Source organism: Chelonia mydas, chromosome 10 (assembly GCF_015237465.2).
Source record: "Chelonia mydas isolate rCheMyd1 chromosome 10, rCheMyd1.pri.v2, whole genome shotgun sequence".
Lineage (NCBI taxonomy): Eukaryota > Metazoa > Chordata > Testudines > Cheloniidae > Chelonia > Chelonia mydas.
This window is the reverse complement of record NC_051250.2, coordinates 38,601,739-38,628,789: the sequence shown is the minus strand read 5'-3', so window position 1 is coordinate 38,628,789 and position 27,051 is coordinate 38,601,739. Positions and strand designations below refer to the sequence as shown.

Sequence of the window (27,051 nt, the reverse complement as noted above, 5' to 3'; positions counted from 1 at the left end):
GAATTATAGAATTATAGAATATCAGGGTTGGAAGGGACCTCAGGAGGTCATCTAGTCCAACCCCCTGCTCAAAGCAGGACCAATCCCCAATTTTTGCCCCAGATCCCTAAATGGCCCCCTCAAGGATTGAACTCACAACGCTGGGTTTAGCAGGCCAACGCTCAAACCATTGAGCTATCCCTCCTCCCCAGGTCTCTCTGCCTGACCCCATGCCGTGGCCCCCTGAGGCCAATTCTGCCTTTGTTTCCCTCAAACAGGGTTTGGCTTCTGCCCCTGCCTTAGGGCTGCCTGACTATTCTAAGCCTTTTACCCTTTTTTGCCACGAACAATCTGGGTGTGCACTTGGAGTTCTCACTCAGATGCACGGAGAAAAGAACCGCCCAGTGGCTTATTTCTCTGCCACTTTAGACCCTGTTGCCCAAGGCTTACCCCCCTGCCTGCGTGCTGTGGCTGCTGCAGCGTGCCTAGTCGAAATGTCTGATTCCCTTGTTCTCCGCTCTCCTCTTACCCTCCTGGTCCCTCACTGACTTCGCCCTGCTCCAAGACTCTGCCCCAGAAACCGAGAAAGAATCCTGGGTCGCCCAAGGTTGCTCTCTACATCCCGATTCCTTTTGGTGCTCGCCTACTGGCGCCTTTGTAGCCCCCTTTTCACTCTACCCGTCTCGGGCCACCCTGCTACACGGTGTTTCGCATGTCGGAAAGGAGGGGATGGTCTCTGCTGTAACTAAGACAGGATGGTGGGCCCCCCCCAATTTAGGTCTTTTGCAGCCCGCCACTGTGCAGCCTATACCATTTGCCAAAGCCAGAATATTGGTAAACCTGTAAAAGTGGTCCAGGGGTTCCGGGGCCTGCCTCAAGCACTGTTCTTGCACAAATGCCTAAGTGTCAACAGTATGAATTTATATTGGTTATAGTATGTTTATTCTCCAGTTGGATTGAAGCCTTTCCTTGTCGCAAGGCTGACTCACTGTCTGTTGCCAAATGTTTGTTAAATCATATTATGCCTGCCAAGGGAATTCCTGCTACTCTGTCCAGTGATCGGGGTACACATTTTACTGGACAACTTGTTCAACACCTGGACCGTATATTGCACATCAAATACCTGTTGCACTGTCCCTACCACCCACAGAGTGCAGGTGCAGTTGAAAGACGAAATGGGGTACTTAAGAATAAGCTTGCTAAAATTTGTGACTCTACAGGATTAAGCTGGCCAGTAGCCTTACCATTAGCCCTTATGGACATGAGATCCACTCCATCCCAAAGGCATAAATTAAGTCCCTTTGAAAGTGTTATGGGACGTTCTATGCGAGCTATGACTACTATTACTCCTGTTCCAGATTTGAACTTGACTCACAGTGCGCTCCTTCAGTATTGCAAGGGACTAATACAAGCTGTAAGTCACTTCCATTCACAGGTTCGAGTCGCCTGGCCCACGGAACCCACCTCCGATGCTTGCCACAACCTCAAGCCAGGTGATTGGGTCTACGTACGGCGCCATCATCGAAAGCACACCTTGGAGCCCCAGTGGAAGGTCCTCATTAGGTACTGCTTACTACACAGACGGCTGTTAAACTATCTGGCATCGCAGCGTGGATACATGCTTCACAGTGTAAAAAGGCACCATCCCCAGAGAACCAGTCATCACCTCAGGACAACAAAGAGTCAATTTTGACTCCACAAGAAGACGTAGAGGAACAGTCTGCAATACCTTACAATCTACGCTCTCGTAAGGGTTGCCAGAAGCAGACGCTGTTCCTCGGCTGCTGGTATCTTACGGTCTGGGGAGACCACAATGACAATTACTTTATCCAGCAGCAGGTGTGGATAGCTCAGACCCTTAATATTTTTAATTGCTGGGTCTGCAGCCACATCCCAGCCCACTCTCAAACTGGTGTTCCTGTCCTGGCTATCCCACTCAAGTCTCCAGACCTCACTGGAGGGCCTCGTCCATTTAACAAAATATGGATCAGCAATGACACTTGGAAAGCGGTGGGAATAAATGCAACTAAATGGATAAGTGTGGTGGAGGGAAAAGGTCATTGGTGCTGGGTGTGTAATGGGAGAGGGCTGGATCAGGGGAAAAGCCGTTGCCTTCAGCATATTGTGGCCAATGGTGTATGGGATTATTCAAACAAAACTAAAAAGTGGCGGGCCGGGTATGGAGATATGAATTTTTTCTCAACCTGGGATCAAACAGAGAAATCAATCTCATGTTCCCCCTACAGTAACCTTAGTGAAAACAATACAATCTTTCAATGTCATGCAAATAATACCACTCCTCGTAAGGAGAATTACCCTGTACCCTTTGGGGGATACTACTCCTCCTTTGCAAACACCTATCTGACAAATGGGTGCAACCAACCCTTCCCGGCCTTAATAGGCCATCACTGGGTGTGTGGGACCAGAGCTTATACCGAACTAACAGCTAATTGGTCAGGAACCTGTTATCCTGCCTGACTCTTCCCACAATTCCGAGTGCTAGGAACCTTCCCTCGAGAACGCCTCCGCAATTTCAGGCGAAAAAGAAGGGACTTAACAGATGCCCAACGGCACGTAAATAACATAAGCCCCTTAACCTGGGAAGAGGCCATTGGCAGTTCCTTAATACCATTAGGGGGAGTAATACACCATGCAAAAAGGCTCCTAAGGTTACAAGCAGTAGTTGAAATAATGGCAAATGAAACCGGAGAAAGTTTAAGAGCCCTGGCCAAAGAAACAGGGGCAATCCGACAGATGGCCCTCCAAAACCGTCAGGCATTGGACATAGCGCTGGCGGCAAAAGGAGGGACTTGTGCTCTCATTGGAAAAGACTGCTGTGTATATATACCAGACAACACCAATGAGGTAATAGATCGTGCTAGCCACTTAGAACAAATCGCATATCTTCCCCACGAAGAGCCAAGTTCTTTATGGAAGTGGCTAAGTAACCTTTTCAATTTCTCTGGCATAGGAAACTGGTTGTTTCAGGGAGCCCTAACTCTCCTGTTTGGAATCCTAATAATTTTTGTATGTTTTCAGTTACTTTCCTATGTTTTCAGTTACTATCCAAAATTGTATCAGGCATGCTACACAGATAGCTGCCCCAAACCAGAGTGCTAATTTGATGATTTTAAATATCACTGATGAACAAAGAGATAAAGAACTATTGATATGTGGAACCCAGTCATTGTTGGTCATTGCGTAGCTTGACCAAAAGGAGGGATTGTGAAAGTAGAATGAATTAAGAATGAATTATATTGAAATTACAATTCATTAAAGAAATGCTACCTGAAGGGTTTGTTGAAATACAGTTGTCAGGAAGAGAAACATTAAGGCGTGTGAGACAAGGGGTCCTCAAACTAATTAACTTAGAGCTCCTACTGAGCTAGGAGATTGGTAAACGTTAGTATGCAAATAAGATATGTATGTATATTTGTCAGTTTCTGCTTTCTTTTGTCTCTTATGTTAAATTGGCTTTGGCTTAGCTGTATAAATAAGTTATCTTGAACCTCAGAGAAGGGCTCACATCTGGGTGCATTAGCCAGGCGCTTTGCTAATAAACAGAGTGGTCTGACAAATTATGTGAGTCCTGAATCTGACTTTGACACTTTCATAGGGATGAAACCTCTGGGGTCCTTATAAACATGATTCCCAAACCCTACAGAATTTAACAGAGAGTGAGAGCCTTTTTACGGGGTTTCTAAACCATCTCCTCTAGGCAGCACAGATTTCCCTATTGCACCCAGTAGGATAGTTACACAATCAACAAGAGAGGACCTTCTGGCAGGGGCAGGGAGTACTTCATACCATTCTGAACCCAAGAGAGGTGGCCCAAGAGCAGCTCTGATGAGTCCCCTCCTTGGCTGGGAAGCTGGGTCAGGTCAGCCTGTTGTTAAAGTCAACAATTTTGGTGGGGCCTGTAATTCCCCTTGGTCCTACCTGAGCGCCCCATGCTGTGCTGCTATGAAAGGAGCCCGTCAGAGTCCTGAAGTGCTGGAGTCTGCTGCTGGCATGTGGCCACGTGCACTGTGCTGTCTGGGATGCTAGCTCAGCTGCCCCATGTGAAACCTTGACCCAGAAGAGCTCTGCGCTTACATCAACGGGCATTCACAGAACGGGTTTGCCCTGTTTTGTCCCCTCATTTTTGCTGACTGGCAATGTGGTTCACTGGAGAGCATGACACTAGAAGCCAGGAACCCCTAATCTCTGACCTGACTCTGGATAGGTTGCTCTATGTAACACAGACTTTGCTTGCTGATGGTCCATGGGAAATCCCAGCCTGGAGTTTGGTGCCACCTGGGACTAGCCTGTATCTAATTACTCCCTGTCCGATGTAGTGTTGCTCATTGCAAGGCAATACAGAAACACATCCCAGTTACCTTTCTCTGACTAGTCCCTCTGCATGTTTGTATCTCACTCTCACACTCCAGCTGCCCCAATTTTTTCCCAGAAATTTCTTTTGTGGGAAATTTCAATTCTTTTTTTTTTGTACCACTACAAAATGATTTTTTTTCTTTTGAAATTGTGTAATAATTGAAACAAAATTAAATCCCTGCTCAAATCAAATCCCTTCATGATCAATTCTGCATGATGCTCCGGCACTTCCTATTCTTTCCCGCAGAGGGCAGCATTTAATTGCAAATACTAAGATGGCCAGCCAGCTGGGATGTCTCATTATTTGCTCTTGCTTCTCCTGCTCTCTGTAGGTTGCTGGTATCTAGGTGGGAGGCCCTGTGCATGTCACACACAGAGTTAGCTGCAGGTCTGATACAAATCCTGTTAAAATCAAGGGAAAGATCCTCACTGACTTCAGTGGGCTCCGGATCAAGCCTTAATGGAAAATAGCTGCCAAGCTATTTATCTGTATATTATCAATGGAAAGGATCTTGTTCCCATGGCTATCCTAGGAAGTTATGACAAGCCACACACTTCATTTAGCCCTTCCTCCAACAGACAGGCTGCAGAGCCAGAGCACAGAATGGTGCACTACAGCTGGATGAATCTTTGGCGGTTTGGTTTGCAGCTCACTTGAGAACAACATGAAACAGTCAACAACCATTGATTAACAACAGGCCTCCACCACACCCTGCTGCTTACTTCCCACCCACCTGGCACTGCCCAAGCCCAGCAGTGTCCACAGAGTGTTACTCACATTGTCCACTGAGCCCCATGTTGTCCTGACTCACTCATTTCCCTCCCTGCCTCACATCCCACCCCTTTCCTGTCTGGCCAATGTTAGTTGTACCTTGCCAGACTTGGAGTGCCCAGTTACCCACACTTCTAGCCTGCTTTGTCCATTGCCCTCCCTGGTTCCTTACCATCATGTCTCCTCTAGGAGTGAAAACAAGCAGCCACATTTACTCACCTGATCCAGATGGAACCTGGTGACATCCTGGGTTCTGCAGAACAGAAAGCAAAGGGTCATGGATGGGAGCCAGGCAACCTGCAAGCCCATCAGAGCAAGAAATAACTTGTGAAGTCCCTTCCCTTTGTCCCTCCCTGCCTGAGGGAGGAAGCAGGTAGGTCTCAAGACGGTTTGGTTTGATGGTGCCCAAAATAACATCTCAAGCTGCCTGAGAGCCAGTGCAGATCTTGGAGCAAAGGGTGACATGCCCCTGCTCTGAGCCACTGCTAGTCTGGCAGACAGCCAGTAGCCCACTGCACTAATCCAGGGCCTGATCCAATGCCTATCAGAGTCAATGAGGGTCTTTCTGTTGACTTCAAAGGACCTTGGATCAGGTCCCAGTTTGGAACTTACAAGGCCTGGATGACTGTGGAGATGTCCCTAGGTTCTTGCCAAAGGTAGATGGAAAAACAAACAAACTCTCAGCCACCACAGCTAACTGAGCATCCAGGAGCAGCCCCAAGTCACTAGGCAATACAAGGAGAAACAGCTGTACTCCCTGTCAAGGCATGCCATTTCTTCTGGTGGCTTGCCCCAGCCTCCAGGCATCAGCTCTGTGCTGTCAAGGTGGGGTCTCAACCAGTTCGCTTCTGCCCAAGGCGCTGGGGAAGCCTGTGCCAACTGTACTGGGCAAGATGGAAACCCAATACTGGAGGAGGGCTTCCAGAAGTCAGGCAGGCTGGAAGCTGGCCGTTGGGGCAGGCAGGATGAGGGTGCTGTGAGAAGGGTGCAGGTGTGTGTGGGGGGGAGGACTGGGCCTTTTGCCTTGCAGAGGATGTTGGGTCCTTAAATACCAGCTGTCTTTTGTCTCCCCATATCCTCTAGTTCTTTCCCCTACCATGGACTAACCTGACCAGCTCACCTCCTTCTGAACTAGGTCCCACTGCTGAATGGCATGCTGGGTCCCATGCAATACATTATGGACAGACCTCTGTGGTGTGAAGTGATTCCTAATGCACTGTGCTTTCCCACCAGGCCAGCAGCTGGCCAGGCTTGCCCCAGGAAGACCCAGCTCAGAAGTGGGCAGCCTATGCCCAATGAGGCAGAGGAGCACAGGAGGAGGAGGGGAGAGGGCTGAGCAGAAGGTGGTAAGAGGTGATTTGACTTTACCTGGCTGGGCCTGTGAGTCAGCTGGGAGGCAGGAAGTGCCCCAGAAAACCAATCAAAGCCCAGTGAGCTGGGATGTGTGTGCCCCATGCTAATGCTGCGCTCTTGCACCATTGGGGCCAGAGTACAATCTCTCTTGTGGTCCTAGTGAAGTGAGTCTACTAATGACTTCCAGCGAGCCCTTGGGATGTGTCTGCATTAAGAAGCCACTACTCAGCCTGGCCCAATTCAACACGATTCAGCGGTGAGACATATCAGGATGGAAGGACATTGGCCCAACTGTGTGGGGCACAGGACTGCAGGATGGGTGCAGGGAGGGATCACAAGGAAGGTTGCCCACCACTCCCCACACTGTCACTGGCTCCAGTCAGGACCATCATTCTTTTACTAGCAGGGGCAAAATATTCACAAAAAGAAAGTGCTGGGGGTTAGGAGGGAACTTCTGATAAGAGCAGGTTATTCCCTAGCTTCCCAAGGTGGAGGTCTCACACCTGCCTCTGAAGCCACCACAGAGACAGGATACTGGGCTAGATGGACCTTGGGGTTGGTTCAGTCAGCCAATCCCTATGTTCCTAAAATGACACTAGCAATGGACTACCAGTGGGAGGCAGGAGGAAGAAGCTGGTGCAGGAGGACCAGGGGAGGTGCCTAAGGACACATCTACCAGAGACAAAGAGATTTCCAGCCCAAGCTGGAACACTGCTCCCCATACCTTCTGAGCATATCTGCATCATCCACGTCACTGTCTGCTGGGCCGCCTGCCTTTTCATATAGGAGCATCTGCTTATCTGGCAGAATCTCAGCTACAGCATCAGGGGGCGGGAGGGAGACGTCATTATCTTGGTTAAGCTGCAAGAAGGAGTTTAGAAGGTCACCATGGATGGAGCAAAGCTTACAGAATGTGGGGCCGGTGCCATGCAGAACACCTCAGGTGAGGGAATTGAGGCCAGATCCTCAGCTGATGTAAATTGACATAGTTCTGCTGACTTCTGTGGATTGATGCTGATTTCCAGATCTGGTCCCTAACATGGAAGCCAGGCTGATACCATAACAGAAGCTCTCCTATGTCCTTCCTCTCCTTCTCTCTTTACTTAGGGCACTTGTCTGAAGAGATGCTCTGTGTTTCCTAAGAGTTCATCTGGTCTGGCTGTTTACTTGGCCCTGTTTGGTCTTTCCGATGCTTCATCTTTCAGAGGAGATGAACAGCCCAGCCCAGGACCACTTGGGGTCTGTCAAGGCTGAATCCCAACTCTGTCACTCCGAGTGCAGAAGTGGGGCCCGCAAGGATTTTAAAAATGAATACTGGCCACTTCAGGCTTGTATTAAACTCTCAAGGTTACAGCTTTTCTCTGACCTTGGCTTGATAAACGCTGCCATCACCCAAATGTAACAAAACCCCTTTTGAACCCAGGAAGGAGCACTTGGGAATTCCTCCCTGTGGGGTGCCCTCAAGCCCTTTCACCCCCATCCCAGGAAGAGCTGAAAAAGGAAACAAAGGAAATTAGCTGTGGCTACCAGCTAATCAAACAACATGCACAAACCTCTTAGGACACCAAAAATCCAATCCTGTTCTTAAAAAAGGTAAATTTTATTAAAAACAAAAAGGAAGAAAATACATCTGGAACCTAGGCTTTTGCTAGATTTTAAAAGAGCAATTCCAAAAATCAAGCACCCAAAATAGCTTTCTTGGGGGTTCAGCTTAAAGGTTACACACAAACAAAAGCATCTGGAGTTAGCACAGAGGAGTCCACAAGCCAATAAGAAATAACCCTAATTGCATCTAGTTAACATTCTGATCTACTTACACATTGGAGTTCAGATAAGTAGCTCTAGGCATGATCTGAGGACTTATAATCAGACCTGGCTTAGCTGCTTATAGCATGGCTACTCTGACCCTCCAGCCCAGAGAGAACAGACAAAGGGAAAGTTTCTTTCCCAACTTTAAAAAGTTCTACCTTCCCATTGGCTCTTTTGGTCAGGTGGCTGGCTGGGTGTCCATCAAAGGGAGCTATCCCCCCACTTTATTTATTATAGGGTCATTGAAGATCACACAAGGCACTTTTGGCATTGGTATGAGTTGTTAACTCTGGCACAATTCCAGAGGGATCAGTTACATTCAGTCTCTCTCAGGCCTCCAGATGTTTCAGCCTAATCACTAATTCTCAGGCAGCCTTGACATTTCAGTGCAAATTTGCCAAGATGGTTGGCACTGGACTGGGCTCAGGAAAGCTGGGTCTTATGTGTGACCTTGGGTATGTCATGTCTGCTCTCTGTGCCTAAGGGCCAGGGCCGTCCCTAGCCCCCCTGCTAATCTCCTTGCCGTCCATCTGGTGTGCCCACCTGGCTGCTGCTTGCCTCCTCACCCCAGTTCACCCTACCCAAGGTGACCACCCTACCCACTGTGGGTCCAGCTCTAGAACAGGGCTCCTAAATCCTTGCTGCACTGTGAGGGACTCAGCTACCAGAGTGACAGGTCCACCTAAGATCTGAGATAAACTGTTTCACCCACTTATTAAAGTAGTAGGTATGTTTGGTGAACACACATGATGCTGTATGATTGAAATATGACCATTTATATGATTAATATTGCCACTATTATTGAAACAAATCTTGTACAAAGTATGTCATGTAAGTATGTCAATGGAAAAGTTACAGTCTATCAAATATGATTATCCTGTTTATATGCATGTATCATCTTTGTATGTGAAGTTATAAATATTGATTATGTACCAGTATTTCATGTGTTTGCTTCTGGGGGAACACCCACAAGGTAGTTTACATCCAGTCTAGCCAGCACATTGCACATGGACCATTCAGGTAGATGGCCCGTTAAAGGACAAAATGGGCCATAGAAGAAGCTTGTCCCTGCCGAGTGAGTTGTAGATGCTTTAGCCAAAATATGGGTAATGGCCAATGTTCCCTCTAATTTTTGACAGGCCGTGTGGGCAAAAAATTTCTTCTGTGCAAATTTTTGTGCGTGCGGTGTTTCGCCATGTGCGCGGGGTTTAGGATCTGGGTGCGCATGCACATGCGCACAGCTTAGAGGGCACAGTGGTAATGGCTGCTCTTATGAGTCATCAAAGAATGCAAGGGGATGTGACCCTGGACTCCATCTTGTGCCTGTACTTTTCCACAAACTAAGACTGAGAGCAGTCCCTCCACCTGGGAGAAGATATAAAGGACCCTGGAAGCATCTCCATTTTGCCTCTTTCCTGCTCTGATCTCTGGACTATAGACTTACACTAAAAGGAATATTCCAATCAATGAACTGAGGACTTTACAAGCCAGCAGTTTATTCATCACTGCTTCAAACCTGATATAAGAACTCTGCAAGGATTATATGTATTTGATTTCCTTAACCATTTTAACTCTCTCCTCTTTCTTTTCTCTTATAAATAAACCTTTATATATTAGATACTAAAGGATTGGCAACAGCATGATTGTTAGGTAAGATCTGAGCAATATATTGACCTGGCTGCGTGGCTGATCTCTTGGGATTAGAAGGACTCTTTGTCTCATGAAATTGGTTTTCAATAAGCACTCATCCTTAGATGTTTTTAAGGCCTGGCTTGAGAAAGCCCTGGCTGGCGTGATTTAGTTGGGGTTGGTCCTGCTTTGAGCAGGGGGTTGGACTAGATTACCTCCTGAGGTCTCTTCCAACCCTAATCTTCTATGATTCATCATAATGTCTAGTGTCTGGATGGTGAAATGCGTGCTGGAATGCCTAAGGAGACTGCATTTCTGACTTCTAGTTAACCAGTGTGGTAAGACAGAAGTTTACTTTTGTTTCAGGCTTGGTATATCTAACAATAGAATAATCACTAATTTGGGGTAAGTCTGCCCTATTTCTCAGCAGTTTGTCCTGAATCTCGTATCCTCAGCCCTGACCCACTGAGGCATGGTGACAACACCGTCTTTTGCATCGCTTCACTTCATCAAAATGGAACTGTGCACACTTTGCATTGTACACCTCATGTAAATGAGTGATTTACATCCGATTTGTTGGTGCCTAATTATCAGGGACAAATCCTACTTCAGTGAACACCACACGTTGCTGAACTAATCAAACAGAGGTGACACAGTGCAAACAAAGTTCTCTCCCGGCAATCTTAAAACATTGATTTTCTTAACTCAAGTGATAGAAATCCAGTGCAAGCCCAAATATTGCTAATTCAGTTATCTCACAATCTCTGTAACACAAAGCAGGGTCATGTTTCCCAACTGCTAGTCATTAACTCTGAAAATATACCTGCTTCGCTGGAACCTCCACTGTCCACAATGATTTGTTCCCCGCCACGACACTCTGGTGCCCACAACCATAAAAGCATATTGGTTATATCTGACGCTGCATCTGATCATGTTGCATCACCTCTGGTGGAAAGATACCTTGACACATGAGCTTTCAAAATGTAACGCTCACAAAAGCCATGCTCAGCACTGCAGCATGGGCAGCAGTCTACCCGTGGCTGCAGAGTCCTGGCCAGGAGCTACAGAGGCCCTGACACTAGCTAGCGCTAGTCAGCCTGAGAGCTAGAGAGCAGAGAGGATCCCAGGGTCTGTCTGTGTCCAGCAGGCTCAGCAAACAATCCTCTTGCTCTTCATTACAATTAAGCCCTGTCTCCTCACAGCTGTGAGGGGCCTACAAGGGCAAGAGCTACCTGCCCCCTTTGCTAGCAGCAAGGCTAAGGACTGAATGGGTCATGGGGATGGGGGTCTCCTGTTCTGAAATGGTCTCTCCAGATTAGGGCTGCCATGTGATTGCATGGCGCAGAAGGGGTTAGTGTGCATTGCCTGGGCTGCATCTGTGCTGTTGCTAATGAGAAGAATGCACTCCCAGAGCTGTCAGTCTGGCACCCTTTGCCAGCACTTAATTTAATGTGAGAGACAAAGAGAGATGGTTCATGGTCCCCTACCCCCGTTTGCAGCCCTGAATACTCACGGTTGAGGAGAACGGCCTGTAATACCAAGCCATCCACCACCTGTACCTGGCCCCTATCCTACTAGCTCATTCCAAGCCGTCTCCCATAGGCTGCTGCTGCTGCTCCTGAGAGACTCTGGGCTCCAGAGATAACTGGTCTCACCCTTCACTGGCAGGCCAGCCATCCGTGATAACCAGTTTGTTGCCAGGTGTCTGTCACGTCAAACAGCAACACCCACAGAACTATGCAAACTCCAGAGCTCAAAGGCAAATCAGCGATCCCATTCTCTGCTGTCCTGACCACAGGGGGCTTGGACACACACCCTACCAAGGCTGCAAGCTGCCTAGGAAAAGGCAGTAGGACACCAAACTTACAGAGGACTTAGTAGCCTGCAGCATGAGGGAAGCCAGGCGTCTTTGAGGAACTTTTTGCTAGCAAGAGGGGTTTCGGTTTACGCAGGCACCACCTGCTTCCTTTGTGCATTCACAGCTCACACTGTGCTGCTGTTGCTACAACAAGAAGGTTCCTCTTAGCAACCGCACAGGAAAGGCTCCCTTTGAACTCCAGCTTCAGTGCACAAAGTGTGCACCCCACAGGTTTTCTCACTGCCACAGCAGATGTGTGGAAGGGAAAGAGAGGGGTGAGCCGCTCTGATGGAGAACCAAGGGCCTAAGGTCAAGTATGCAAATCCAGGTTTCGACACCTGCCTGATTAGCAGAGGTGCTGAGCCCCCAGGCTTCTATTGACTTCAGAACCAGAAAATCAGGCCTCTTCTAGTTCTACATCTATGGGTGGACTGAAGCACTGAAAAAGTTAGCCTAGATGAAAAACCTTGAGCAACACAAACCTGTTGTTCTGTGTCTCCATCGAAGCAGTTTGTTACATGGGTACTGCCAAGCTAAAAAAACAACCCCGGGCACCACTCAATTGAAGTCAGTGATGGAATAAATTGATGCAGTTATGCAGATTTACACCTGCTGGGCACCTAGATTTCTTTATCTTTATTACCCCGTAAGTCATTACAAATGTCATGGACTTTTCACCACTAATTCTATTAGTTTATCCTTTGCATTCTCTGATTGGGACAATGAAAATAAAGTGGTCAGTTTCATTTATGTAGTAAGTCAGTTTCTAGTCCAATGGTTCTCAACCTATTTACCACTGTGGGCCACATATGCATCTATATGTTATATGGGCCTCATCCACACAATATATATACTACCTGTATGCAGTGGTGAGCTGGAGCCGGTTTGCACCGGTTCGCACGAACCAGTTGTTAAATTTTGAAGTAGTGTTAGAAACCGTTGTTAACCCGCTTCCCTGCAGGGGGCACTGAGGCTTTGATGGGCTCCGGCTGGGAAGTGATGCAATTCCTCCTCCGGCCGCCGGGGGCGCTGCGCTGCGGGAGCCATGTGGGCTGCCACCTGGCCCTGGGCACGAGCCCTGTTGCTGCTCCTGCTGCTCCCCTGACCCCTGGCCCTGGGGCTCCTGCTGCTGCCTGGTGGGTCCCTGGCTGCTCAGCTGGGCCTGGGCTGCGTCCTGCTGCTCGGGCTGCTCCGAGCTACTCTCCCCGTGAGTACCCACCACCCTGCCTGCAGCCAGCCCCTGCCTCCAGCCACCCCTCCACCTCCTGCCCGTGGCCAGCTCCTGCCTCCAGCCACCCCCGCACCCCCTGCCTGCAGCCAGCCCCCGTCTCCAGCCACCCCTGCACCCCCTGCCCGCAGCCAGCCCCTGTCTCCAGCCACCCCCGCACCCCCTGCCCGCAGCCAGCCCCTGCCTGCAGTCACCCCCGCACCCCCTGCCTGCAGCCAGCCCCCATCTCCAGCCACCCCCGCACCCCCTGCCCGCAGCCAGCTCCTGCCTCCAGCCACCCCTGCACCCCCTGCCTGCAGCCAGCTCCTGCCTCCAGCCACCCCTGCACCCCCTGCCTGCAGCCAGCCCCTGCCTGCAGCCACCCCCGCACCCCCTGCCTGCAGCCAGCCCCCATCTCCAGCCACCCCCGCACTCCCTGCCTGCAGCCAGCCCCCATCTCCAGCCACCCCCGCACCCCCTGCCCGCAGCCAGCTCCTGCCTCCAGCCACCCCCGCACCCCCTGCCTGCAGCCAGCCCCTGCCTCCAGCCACCCCCGCACCTCCTGCCCGCAGCCAGCCCTTGCCTCCAGCTACCCCCACACCCCCTGCCTGCAGCCAGCCCCTGCCGCACCCCCTGCCCTGTTTCCAGACAACCCCTGCAGCACGCACCCCCTGCCCTGCCCACACCAGCGCCGCACCCCCTGCCCGCAGCCAGCCCATGCCGCACCCCCTGCCCTGTCTCCGGCCAACCCCTGCAGCACGCACCCCCTGCCCTGTCTCCAGCCAGTCCTGCACCCGCTGCCCGCAGCCAGCCCCTGCCGCACCCCCTGCCCTGTCTCCAGCCAACCCCTGCCGCACCCCCCTACCCGAAGCTAGCCAGACCCACACCCCCCGTCTCCAGCCAACCCCTGTTGCACCCCCCTGCAGCCCTGCCCAAAGCCAGCCAGCCTCACACCCCCTCTCTCCAGCCAGCCCTGCACCCCCCTGCCCTGCCTGCAGCCAGCCCCTACCTCCAGTCAGCCCCTGCTCTGCCTCCAGCCAGCCCCACACCCCCTTGCCGCTAGCCAACCCCGCACCCTCCTGTCTCCAGCCAGCTCCGCACCCCCTGCCCTGCCTGCAGCCAGCCCCGCACCCCCTGCCTTCAACTAGCCCTGCCCCATGCCCCTGTCTGCAGCTGGCCCCATGTCCACTGGTGCCCTGCAGTTCCCAGGGCAATAACCCTGCACACCAGCTTCAATGAGGGGGGTAGGGAGCAGCAGGGACCCACACATGTGCACACCCTAGGGTGACCAGACAGCAAGTGTGAAAAATCAGGACGGGGTGGGGGGGTAATAGGACCCTATATAAGAAAAAGACCCCAAAATCAGGACTGTCCCTATAAAATCGGGACATCTGGTCACCCTAGCACACCCCCAGGGAGTGGCGGGGACCCACACATGTGAAACGGAGCTCGTTTCTAGTTCAGGCCCATCTTTTAAAAAGAGAACTTTAGGCAGGGTTAACATCCAGCCATATTTTCCCGGACAGGTCAGGCTTTTTGGTTCTTAAATCGCCGTCCGGGAGGAATTTTTAAATTTTAAAAATACGGAAGTATGGTATGGAAAATACGGACGTATGGTGACCCTGTTGGTACAAAAAATACATACTGGGGCACATCCCTTCTGTCAGAACTTTTTATAGGGAACCGGTTGTTAAGATTCTGGCAGCTCATCACTCCCTGTATGGCCCTGAGGATGTCACACGGGCTGGAGCTGTGTGCTGATTGAGCCACAAGTGCCCCACAGGCCAGGGGTTGAGAACCACTGTTCTAGTCACTTCTACCTGCAAGAGTCCAGTATACCAGCTTTGGATTGGCAGTGCTGCGGGGGAAGTTTAACTTTAGGGCCGTTTAACATTTAAATGTTACATCTGTATTTGGACCCATTTCAATGGGTGTTTTGGTCTATGAAAACTAATTTACAAAGACTAATTCCGGGCCAAACTTGACCTTACAGTGACTATTTAAAAAGAGAGATTTCTGTACTAACACAGTGTTCCATAAGCAAAATACTACAGGGGAGGGTCTTCCCTGCCTTGCATTATTGTGTCATCATTCATGCCTGTGCTAAGCTGGTATAAAATGTTGAGATCATTTCCAATCACACTGCACAGATGTACACAAGGTGTAAAGCAATGGAGAATTGGGCCCTAAATATAAAAACCTCACAATCACCCCTCTAACTTTTATTTAGAAAAGGAAACTTTAGAGGCGGGGAAAAGACAGCCCACCCAGAAAAAAATAAGACACCCCTGTAATGATGCTGCCTCTGGCAGGACACAACTGAGAGTATCAGTTCAGGACAAATTGCTTAGAGCAGGGCAGTTACAGCCCAAAGCTGGAGTTCCTTTACTATTAAGGCAAACCAAACCAGCCAAACAGAGAAGACTTTGGTTTTACCCCACTGGTTAACCATAAGTCACACAAGCAATTCCTGTAGACACTCCAGTTTCCCAGTATAACCACCAGCAGCCACTCGTTATGGGGATGAATGGTTATGAAAACCAATACCCCTGTAAAAGAAAAAAGGTTTGCCCGATCCCAAAGGACCAAGCCCCAGACCCAGGTCAATATACAAGTCAGATCTTACCCACAAATCACGCTGTTGCCAATCCTTTAGAATCTAAAATCTAAAGTTTTATTCATAAAAGGAAAGAAATATAGATGCTAGCTAGAATTGGTTAAATGGAATCAATTACAGACAGTAATGGCAAAGTTCTTGGTTCAGGCTTCTAGCAGTGATGGAATAAACTGCAGGTTCAAATCAAGTCTCTGGAGTACATCCACAGCTGGGACGGGTCATTCAGTCCTCTGTTCAGAACTTCAGTTTGTAGCAAAGTTCCTCCAGAGGTCAGAAGCAGGACTGAAGACAAGATGGAGGAGATGCAGCTGCCTTTCAAAGTCTCTTGCCATGTGGCTTGTGCTTTCTTTGTTCCAACCACAAGCTACCCAGCACATGGCATGGAAAAACCTTAGAGTTCTGTCCATAGGCATGTCCCTGCATGCCTTGTTGAGTCACAAGGTGTATCTGCCTTCTCTCAATGTGTCAATTGTATAGCTGACAGTCCTTAATGGGCCATCAAGCAGGCTAGGCAGTGCTGATGCTAACTGGTCTGGGGTGTCACCCAGAAGCATAGCACAAGTTTGAAATACAGACAATATAGAGCCAATATTTATAACTTTACATACAAAAATGATACATGTTTCAGAGTAACAGCCGTGTTAGTCTGTATTTGCAAAAAGAAAAGGAGTACTTGTGGCACTTTAGAGACTAACCAATTTATTTGAGCATAAGCTTTCGTGCACTACAGCTCACTTCATCGGATGCATACTGTGGAAAGTACAGAAGATGTTTTTATACACACAAACCATGAAAAAAATGGGTGATTATCACTACAAAAGGTTTTCTCTCCCCCCACCCCACTCTCCTGCTGGTAATAGCTTATGTAAAGTGATCACTCTCCTTACAATGTGTATGATAATCAAAATGATACATGCATACAGATAGCATAATCATAACCAGCAAATCATAACCATGTCTTAGACACCTCACATGACAGCCTTTGTACAATATTTGCTGCAAATATATAACAGTGGTTGCAACAATGATCTATACGGTTACAGTTTATGTCAATAATGTCACAACTCCACCCCACCCTTGCTTCTAAACCCGCTACTTGTCTCTGTTACTAACCTTTTAGGAAGGTTATGAAATATCTGATTTATTTCCCCATATGTTTCATTTCCATGCATTGCTGTATTCTGGGAAGGCTCAAAAGTCCACAAGAAAGCATGCTCTGGTTCTGATCCAAAACCTAGTTCAGTATCATTACAGTCCTTGTCAGTCAGCCCAAGCTCGAGATGTCTCAGACCTCACTGAAGTTCAAAGCTCCAGAACCCATTTAAGACCAGGTTAATAATAAACCAGCTAGAGTGTTCTGGGTCCTTGCCAAATTCCCTGTTTGGGGATGCCAAGGTGAATGATACAATGCTGTTTTCTATGCACACAGGCATCATTTTGCAGGATCACAAGGACCTTCTGTCTTAGTGCAGCCAGACACACCAAAGCTTATGTAGCCAGAACGTAAGTGCTAGGTACTTGTGGGAATGAGAACACTGGCTAGAGTCCTTGATGGTGTGATGCAATTCCCAGACACAGGGGCATGCACAGGAAGTGATTCCAGAAGTGACAGACAGGCACATGGAATCACAAGCATCTCTCCAAATCAGTCATACAAGGCCCCACTCCAGGGAGACGGTGTCTACAACAGCACTACTGTCCATCTCTCTATCCAACCATGTCATCCATCTCAGCCCAGTGCCTGGGGAAGGCCTCCTCATCACCAGTACAGTTTATCCATCTGTCCACACATCCACATACAAACATAAGAACAGCCATACTGGGTCAGACTAATGTGCCATCTAACCCAGTATCCTGTCTTCCAAGAGCAGCCAATGCCAGGTGCTTCAGAGGTAGGGTTACCATATTTCAGGTTCCCAAAAGGAGGACACTGCGGGGGGAGCGGGAAAGTTGTGGGGGGTACCTGCACTACGGGTACTCACTGGAGGTGGGGAGAATGTTGCTCCCTGTCACAGTGGCAGGGCTGCTGGCACAAGCCCAGGATGCAACAACAGCCATCAGTCAGTGTCTCCCTGCGGGACCCCCCTTCCCAGGGCTGAGTGCTGGGGCCTGGGTGGGTAGGATCTGGCAGCTGGGGCTGCAAGGGAATGGATGGACCAATCAGTTGTGTATGCAGAAGAATGGACCAATAAGCTGCAGACCAGTTTTGGTTAGAATGGGAAAGAGGCAGGTCCCTAATGAGTCTCTCCACTGCCTGTCTTCCATGGCTGAATCACCCCAAGGTTATCACCCCAAGGGTTCCTTGGCAAATTATTGCCACTGACTACAAAGCAGACACTGCTTTAGGAATCAGACCACCCCACCCCTCAAGACCTCAAACACCTCTGTATCCTTGTCTGGGGTTCCTATTTTGAGAGCTGGTAAATAAATAAACTTGGGCTACATGCTCAATCCAGGAGATCTGTGTATGATACTACAAGGATACCCATTAGTGTGCAGTTCAGAGACGTCCATAGTAGACTCTGCTCCTTGCTTCTGCATGGGTCATGGCTTTTGCTCCCTGTGTTCTGGGTTGTAATTGCTGTCATTGTGATTGCTGCAGTTGTAGAACTGATCAATGAAATTGTTTTTGATTGGTCACTTTATTAATATAACTTCATAAGCAAAGTTTTATGAATGAAACAACATTCATTCATAAAACTGGTTACCCCAATAACTGGCTAATTGAGTTTCACTTTCAATCCAATTGCTGCTTAAATCGCTGAAATTTGCACTGTTACAACATTGTAACTTCTGCTCACTGTCTGTCATACATTATACTTGTCTATATTGTAACTTCTGTTCACTGTTTGCCATTCCTTACACTTGTTCATACTGTAACTCAAACTCCATTTTAACTTGTCCCACAGTCCATTTTAAAATGCTCACTCCATTTTGTAAAAGCTTGCTGCAACCTTCATTTTTGCAAAACCCTGCTTCATTTTTGCAAAACCCCAGATGTGTGAATGAGGTATGTATGGATGATGGAATCAACCTCCAGCCCCAGCCTGTCCTGATGAAATAAAGTGGTGTAAACACCCAACGGCTGAAGATGCAGACAACAGCCCTGACAAAGTAAGAGGAGTCCACCCTCAAAAGAAAAGAGCAAAAGTGCAATTGAAGAAACATTAAAGCCAGGTCCCAGGCTGAAAGTCATGTCTGTAATTGACGGGTGATCAGTCACTCCGAACCCAGAGGCAGCGTGACACAGCAAGACCTATAGACTCTGGATTCAAACTAAAGCCTACAAAAAGGATGGGTGAGATGGAAGACTTTGGAGGGTAACATTCTGCTGCCAACATGGAAGGGCATCGGTGCATGCCCAACAGAGACCCGGCTCTTCCTTGTGCCTGGCTTTCCTGGCCAGCTAGCCGCCACAAGCTACAAACCCAAGCCACAAACTCAAGCTACATTCAGGACTGGTAACTGTACAGCAGCTGCAGAACCTGTGTGTGTGTATGAACGAACGTGTGACTGAATGCGAAACTGAATGAAATGTTATAGCTATAACTGACTGCCTACTACGATTCTTTTTGTATTCACAATGAATGTGACATTTTGTCTTATCCCCTTTAATAAGATCCTGCTGGTTTTTATTTTATTGGTATAACACAGTGTGGCTCTACAAAGAGGAGAGTCTTGCAACACACTAGGAATAATGGCAGGCTTTGGCTTGGTCTTCCTCTGTGTGCTTATTCAGCAGTTGAACAACTCAGTGGAGAAAGCCTCACCAAGGACTCCACATTGGGCACTATCAACTGCATTGTTCCAAGGGAGGACAGCTGTCTCGGTGAGATCAGGATGGAGAGGAGGTCTCTGATGCAGCTGGTCCCTGGCCATTCAAGTCCATGGCCTTGAATTGGCACTGAAAGCAGATGTTGATCCACTGGAGAGCAAGGAACCCTGGTGTGAAGAGTCCTGTGCTTCCCTTCCTTAGCTAAGGAGATGGGCTCTGCCTTCTGCACAAACTGGAGATTCAGCGTGGTTTCCATATGTAGGCCCAGCTACAGCACAGTGAGTTATCATAGTCCAGCCTGGAGGAGACCAAGGCACAGTCCCCATGGCTGGATCCTCGTTGCAGAGCAAGGGGCATCATTTCCTGCCAAGCGGAAGCAGCTACGATGTTGGACAGGATTAGTGATGATGGGCCCGAGACCCACACTTAGGGTAGGAGGGTGAAGCACTTTGATGGCAGGAGAGGTCAACATTTTGGCAGCTCTTTGGAACATTTCCTCATTCCCCCTGCACCACTCCAACCTTCCCTGCAGTCCATTTGAGCTCGTTGCTCTCTGTGCAGGTGCTAATCTCTTATAGACAATTTGCACGCCTCACACAGGTGACATCTCTGTTAATCTCTCATATACCATGGCGATGAGGGCCACACAACCCCATGGAGGTGCCAAGAAGGAGCTATAGAGCTATAGAATTGGGTGTCACCATGATATTGCTCACAGCAAAGCCCACAGGATCTCACCTCCTCTCCAAGAGGCCTCAGAAAGGAAGGGAAGAGAGACTAGACAACACTGAATGGAAACTAATGCATGGTTGAATACTGAATGCGACTGCAGCATACCCCGTTGGACTCCTCCAGCAGGTCAGTGCCTAATGGAACATTTCCTACAGATGCCCCAGGCCATCCACCCAAAACTTTGCATAGAGGACAGGACAAGCTGGGTCTGCAGCAGCACTGGCACAGCTGTGTGAGGGAATTATAGACATTTAGGCTAACCCCGTACCAAGATGCAGGATTTATTGTGTCTGAACCATCCAAGACAGATGGCTATCCAGTCTTTTGAAAACTTCCAGCGAATAAGCTTCCATGACCTCCCTAGGCATCTGTTCCATGGTCCTACTGTGCTTACAGCTAGGAAGTTTTTCCTCAGATTTAATCTATATCTGCTAGGCTGTAGTTCGAACCCATTGTCTCTTGTCCTGCCCTCTGTGGTAAAAGAGATCAACTTTTCTCCACCTTTTTAATGGAAGCCTTTCAAGTATTTGAAGGCCGCTATTATATTCCCCCTCAATCTCCTCTTTTCCAAACTGAACATACCCAGTTCCTTCAGCCTTTGCTCATATGGCTTGTGTTCCATCCCTCTGATCATCTTTGTCACTCTGCTTTGGATCCTTTCCAGTTTCTCTACATCCTTTCTATATATTGGTGACCAAAGTTGGACACAGTACTCCAGCTGAGGCCTAACCAGCGCTGAGTAGAGTGGTACTATCACTCCTGTAACTTGCATGATTGTTAATACAACTGAAAATTGCATTTGCTGTTTTTGCAACTGCATCACAACTCCCAGATCCTTTTCAACAGTGCTGCTGCCAAGCCCCATTCTGTATTTGTGCATTTGGTTTTTTCCCCTAAATGTAGCACCTTACATGTGTCTTTGCTGAATTTCATTTTGTTGTCTACAGTCCAGTTCTCCAATTTGTCAAGATTTGCTGAATTTTAGCCCTATCCTCCAAAGTGTTAGCAAGTATTGGTATCCTCCAGCTTTGCGTCATGTGCAAATTTGATCAGTATGCACTCTATACCTACATCCAGGTCATTAATAAAGATGTTGAAGAACTCTGGACCCAGAACAGACCTCTTGGAATCCCACTTGGGACATCCCTCCAATCCGACATCATTCCATTAATAGTTACTCTTTGTTTGCCTTTTTTAACCAACTATGTATCCACTTAACAGGGCTGCCACATCAGGCCCTGCAGCAGCATTGGCGAAGCTGTGGGGGCGTGTTTAAGGCTGTGATTCCCAAGGCAGAGGCAGCACGGGGACAGCTGGGTGCACTCTTCCTAGATCAGGGGTTCTCAAAAAATTTTTGGTGGGAACTCTTGCTGGTGGGCCGCACTGACACTTTTTCCTAAAATACTTAAATAACTTTCGGAAAAACAAAAAGCTATGCATGGATACACACCCAAATCATTGTAATTTATTTATGTAGGGTTTTTTGTCCATACTCAATAATAAAAATAATACTGTGAAAAATGATATTTGTATATTTGTTAATATCACTTTTTACAGCAAGGCCTGGCAAGTTAAGACTTGGATGGAGGAATGGGGGGTGAGGCAGCCGTGGCCAAGGAAGATGGATGGAGGGGTGGGGGGGTGAGGCAGCAGAGGCCAGGGGCAATGTATGGGGGGCCCCGCCATTGCGTGATTGGGTGTGTGGGTCAGCGCCTGGGGCTGGAAGTCAGTGCCCTGGGCCAGCACCCCCTGGAGCCTAGTATCGATGCCTGCGGCTGTGTGGCCAGGGCTGGGAATTTGCGCCCAGGGCTGGGGATCAGCACCCGCTGCCATGCAGCTGGGGGTCAGCACCTGGAGCCAGCGCCCAGTGCTGTGCGACCAGGGCTGTAGGTTGGCACCCTTCGGGTCCACGCCCGATGCTGCACAGCCAGGGCTAGGAGTCAATGTCCTGGGCCAGCACCCACAGGAGCCTTGGGTTGACACCTGCTGCTGCGTGACTGGGGCTGGGGATCTGCACCTGGGGCTGGGATCAGTGTCCATGGCCAGCATCTGCCAGAACCCAGAGTTGACATCCAGGAGCAGTGCCCGGGGGCAGTGGCCAGGTCTGAGGGTTAGAGTGTGCAGCCAGGGGTCGGCTGCCGCCAGCATTGGGGGCTGGCATTTGGGATCTGCATCCAGAGCCAGCATCTGCCAGAGCCCAAGGCCAGTGCCGGGGATCTGCACCCAGGGCCAGCAGTTGCAGCTGGGGATCTTCACCCAGGGCTGCCAGCCACTGGAACCCAGGGTTGGCACCTAGGGTCAGTGGCCAGGGCTGGGGATTGGAGTGCGTGGACAGGGGTCAGTTCTCAGGGCCAACAGCCGCCGCCAGGATTAGGGGTCGGTACCACACAGCAAGAGCCAGGGATCAGAGCCCGCTGCTGCATGGCCAGGGGTTGGAGTCTGAAGCCCCATGGCTGAAGGCCAAGATTGCATGGCCAGAGCTGGGGGGTCAGCATCTGAAACCCCATGGCCAGAGCTGGGTATTGGGGCCTGAAGCCCCATGGATGGAGCCCTGGTCTGCAGCCAGGTTCCCTAAGTCCCCACCGCCCAACCACCTCAGGGCTGAAGTCCACAAAGCCCCCGTCCCTCCCCAGTTAGAGAACTCACTTTCTCCTTCAGTGTTGTGCCCCACCTGCCTCCGGAGACATGCAGAGCAGTGCATCCAGGAGAAACAGGGAGGGAGGGGGAGGAACCAATGCATTCCCTACTCCACATCATCGCTTAGGAAGTTGTTGTGGCCAAATGCAGCCATGATGGCCGCATTTGAGAAATGCTGTCCTAGACGCACCCAGGGCTAAAACCCTTCACTCTTCTGGTCCCAGTCCTCACAAAATATCAGTCTCCCCATAGTGAACAGAGGGGCCCAGCCCAGTGATTCCCCCAGTTTCTGAATCTGAGCAGCCTTGGGAGCTTAGGGGCTTGAGGATCATCCTGCTGGTCCCTTGTGAGTCTCCCAGCCCTCCCAGTCCATTTCATGCATGCCGCTGCCTGTTTCTCTCAGAGCATCACCTGTGAGACAGCGCCACATGGGTGCCTGAATAATAAACTCCATTTGCTCCCTGCCTGAGCCGCCACTGGGAACCCCACTGTGATTGCTTCAAGCTCTACTTGAAGGACATAAAGTTTGCAGGCAAAAGGCAGCGTGTTTACATGCACAGCCTAACTCATCTGGCTGGGGATTGAAACTCAGTTCAGATGGAGAATGCCTGCACTGACATCCCCCGACTGAACTCTTCTCCCAACAAACCCCAAACTCCTTGATCTTTCTTCCCTTGCCCCCAAGCAGACTCTCCTGCAGGCCCTTACCCCAGAGAGAAGCACAGCACACTGCTGGGTAAACAGTAATGGTGTTATGCCTGCTAAAGCCAGCCGTGAATTTAGTTCAGATTCTCTACTGATTCCTGCTCCCCCCACACCCTCTCTCTGATCCCTGCTTCCCCACTCCAGAACTTCTCTCACCCTCTGATTTCTGCTCCCCCTAAGCCCCTTTCCGATTTCTTTTCTTCCCAGATACCCCCCCCCTCTGTTCTCTGCTCCCCTGACCCCTCTTTCTTTGCTTCCCTCAGACCTCCTCTCTAATCTCCTGATCCCCCAGACCCCATTGTGGCACTGCACCCCATATTCTTCAGAGTGATATTATTATGATATGATTATGACATAATTATGATGCAGTTTGTACAAGATAAATCATGTGAGATGTCATTGGAAAAGTTTTGATTTGCTGAATATGATTATCCTATTTGTATGCATGTATTATTTTTGTATCTAAAGTTATGAATATTGAATATGTATTTGTATTTCAAATGTAGTTACACCTGTGTAATGCCCACTAGACAAGATGCTTTCAGTCTAGATAGCTGGTTGGAAAGGGCCTATTCAGGGCAATGAGCCATTAGGGAGAACAAAGGCTTTAGGAGAAGCTTATCTCCCACCTGGTGAGCCTTCCTGAGAACTCCACAGACAACCTGTGAGTGATGGCTGCTATGACTCTACAAGGACATGTGACCAGGCCACACGATGCTGGATTCCATCTTGGGATGTCAGTATTTTTCCACAGATTGGTCTGGGATCCAAGCTTATATGCAAAAGCTATATAAGGCAGGGGAGTGACATTATCAGGGTTTTTCACTCCCCATACAAGAAGACTCCTGGAAACACCTGAGGAACAAAGACTGAACTGTGGGAAGTGCTGGACCCATGCTAAAGGGATTTCTAGCCTATGCATGAAGACCTGAGAAACCCAAGTTGTAAAGCTAATGCAGCTTGTGCCTTAAGAATTTGTAGCCTGCTCGTACCATCCATTAGGGTGAGAATCTGTTATTCATAGCCAATCTATTTAGTATATTAAGTTTAGTTTGCATTTTTTGTTTATTTGATAGGTAATCTGCTTTGATCTGTTTGCTATCCCTTATAATCACTTAAAATCTATTTTTTGTAGTTAATAAACTTGTTTTATGTTTTAATCCAAAGCAGTGAGCTTTGACTGGAGTGCTTGGGGGAAAATCTTTGCTTGGTTACCACAAGTGTGCATTGTTTTCTTCGCATTGAGGGAGAGGCGGACTGGGTATTAAACCCATATACTGGCCAGATTTGACCAGGGCAGGATGGTACTGCTCTGGGGTCCCAGGCTCGGAAGCTGGTGGTTATAGAGCCTGCATGTAACTGCAGCTGGGTGTGTCCCTACCTGTGTGAATGCTGGTGAAAGTGCAGGCTGGAGGGCTTTGCAGCTTGACACAGCAGCACAGTGTGAGAGGGAGCCCAGGCTGGTGGGTCAGGGGACTCAGTGGTACCCCAATTCCAGGTGGCACCCCGGGGGAACCTGTCACACCCATTTCTTCTCTGCTGCCTCCAGAACCTCTTTCTCCTCTGCTTCCCCCAGATTCCTCCCTATGAACTTTGCTCCCCATCCCTTCTCTGTGTGATCTCTGCTCGCCCATCCCCTCTCTCTCTGTTCTTGGCTCCCCCAGTTCCCTGGGGGAATTGCTTTATAAATGAAATAAATAAAAATTATAAATATAAATAGAATAAATAAAATAAAATAAAATTTATAAATATAAATAGAACTGCTTTATAAATGAAGATCTGAGAAATTGTTCCCCATCCATGATGAGTAATGAGTTTTAATTTGCTGCTAATTTTCACAGTCTGATCGGTCCCACACAGTATCTGAAAGGCTTTAAGATGAAGAATCAATGACAAATTTTTCATAGGCACTGATCAGTTATGTTTTCCTTTGTCGGTAATTTTCACCAAACTCCCTACTCTCAATCTTTTATATATGAAAATTCCATGCGAGATTTGTCACAAGCAGTGATCCGTCTGTAATTGAAGAGTATCATTTTCAATTTTTTATTTTCCATTATATTAGAATCATGTAATTTTCAATATAAATATTTATTTTTATTAGTATCATTTTATTATCAGAATAAAAACCAAACTGCTATAAGAAAAAAAATTGAAATCCATTTTAAAACAGTCTTTGTACAGAAAGCCATTCCATCAGTTTCAAGACGTATAGTTCTTTTAAAAAAACGAGCAATATATTTTCTTTAAAAAAAACCACACCCATGTTTGCACAAGCTGAGACACAAACTCTGGCACACGCAAACCCCAGCAGTTTAAAACACCAAATCATCAATTTGCAGCAAAAAAAATTTTAACACCCACATTTATGTCTAGCTTAGACCCCTGAATCACTTACATTTAAGCGAAGTCTTTTAAGAAGATACATATCCCTATTTAAAAAACCCACACCTCTTTTCTTTTTGAAGAATAAAAAGAAAACTACTTTTAAAAATGAATTTTTAAAAACCATTTGTAGAGTAAAACACTGTTACATTAAAAGACACCATTTCACAATTTAAATATTACAACTATTAAAGAAAGCACATGCTTTAGGTTGTGGGGGGGCTGTCTTTAAGCGAGGACTGGCCTGTCTCCCAAGGTCTGTGAGAGTGAGGGATCGTCCTTTAGGATAGGTTCTAGGTCCTTCATGATGCGCTAGAAAGGCTTTAGTTGGCGGCTGTCGGTGGCGGCAAGCTGTGTTCTGTTACTTTGTTGGGCCTGTCTCGTAGTAGGTGACCTCTGGATACCGTTCTTGTTCTGTCAATCTGTTTCTTCACTTCACCAGATGTGTATTGTAGTTTTAAGCCTTTTCAAAATAGGTTCAAGGTACTTTAAGAAGCTTCAAAATCATTTCTGTGGAATGAGGACCGTCTCAAATAACCCAGAAGTTTTCAAACAGATTTTAAAAGTTCGTAGTTAACAGGTTTATTCACTTACCACAATTTCGAATTAACAAATACTTGAGGACTTTCAGGTACTGCTCCCCTAAGAGTCCCTTTTGTTGATCTTGGAGGGGGCCCTAGGTGGTGTTGGGGCTTCTTCGTTTGTTTTTTAAACATATTTCAGTCATGTTTAAACTTTGGAGGTTGACATTTAAATAAAATAGGTATATAACAACCATAATACCCATAGCTTTTAAATGTTTGATTGTCAGCAGAGCAAATGCATGTTCTAAGGTGTGGTGGAGATTTGTGAAGCTTGAAACATTTCACTTTTGGGTTAGATCCTTTTTTATTTTTGTAACTCTATTTTAAACTTTTAATGATTTTGAGTTGCTAGACACCTTCACCCATAGAGGTCAATCAACTTCTATTTAAACTGCCGAATAAAATTCTACCAACTCCTGGTGTTACATTTAAACTGGTCAATAGCATTTGTGAACTTCTGAGAGTGTATTAAATTTCATATTAATTAGAGGTCACCATCCTCAATAATCCACGTCCCTTCCTGTGGACCTCATGGTCCCTTCTGGCTTAAAACTGGTGTAGGTTTCGTTAAGCCTTCCTTGAAGCTCTCCTTATTAATTCTCATCTGTGCGACTCGGAGCTCCCACAATTTCTCT

General features: G+C 48.1%; 1 protein-coding gene across 9 annotated transcripts in view; it reads right to left on the bottom strand.

Annotated features, from left to right (window-relative positions):
• The window catches only part of LOC119567246 (coiled-coil domain-containing protein 33), a 32,148-nt gene extending 20,230 nt beyond the window's left edge, over nucleotides 1-11,918 (bottom strand). For 2 of the 9 annotated variants that reach the window (XM_037911484.2, XM_037911485.2), the window contains exons 1-3: nucleotides 11,430-11,584; nucleotides 7,203-7,339; nucleotides 5,345-5,378 (exon numbers count right to left, since the gene is read on the bottom strand). In XM_037911484.2, the coding sequence (XP_037767412.1) occupies nucleotides 5,345-5,378; nucleotides 7,203-7,339; nucleotides 11,430-11,462 (204 nt within the window). In that variant the 5' untranslated portion in view covers nucleotides 11,463-11,584. Of the gene's footprint in view, nucleotides 1-5,344; nucleotides 5,379-7,202; nucleotides 7,340-8,295; nucleotides 8,415-10,739; nucleotides 10,862-11,429; nucleotides 11,591-11,783 lie in introns of those variants that run through there. The other 7 variants (XM_037911486.2, XM_043524108.1, XM_037911488.2 and 4 more) reach the window with 7 other exon arrangements.
• Nucleotides 11,919-27,051: the final 15,133 nt, after the last annotated feature.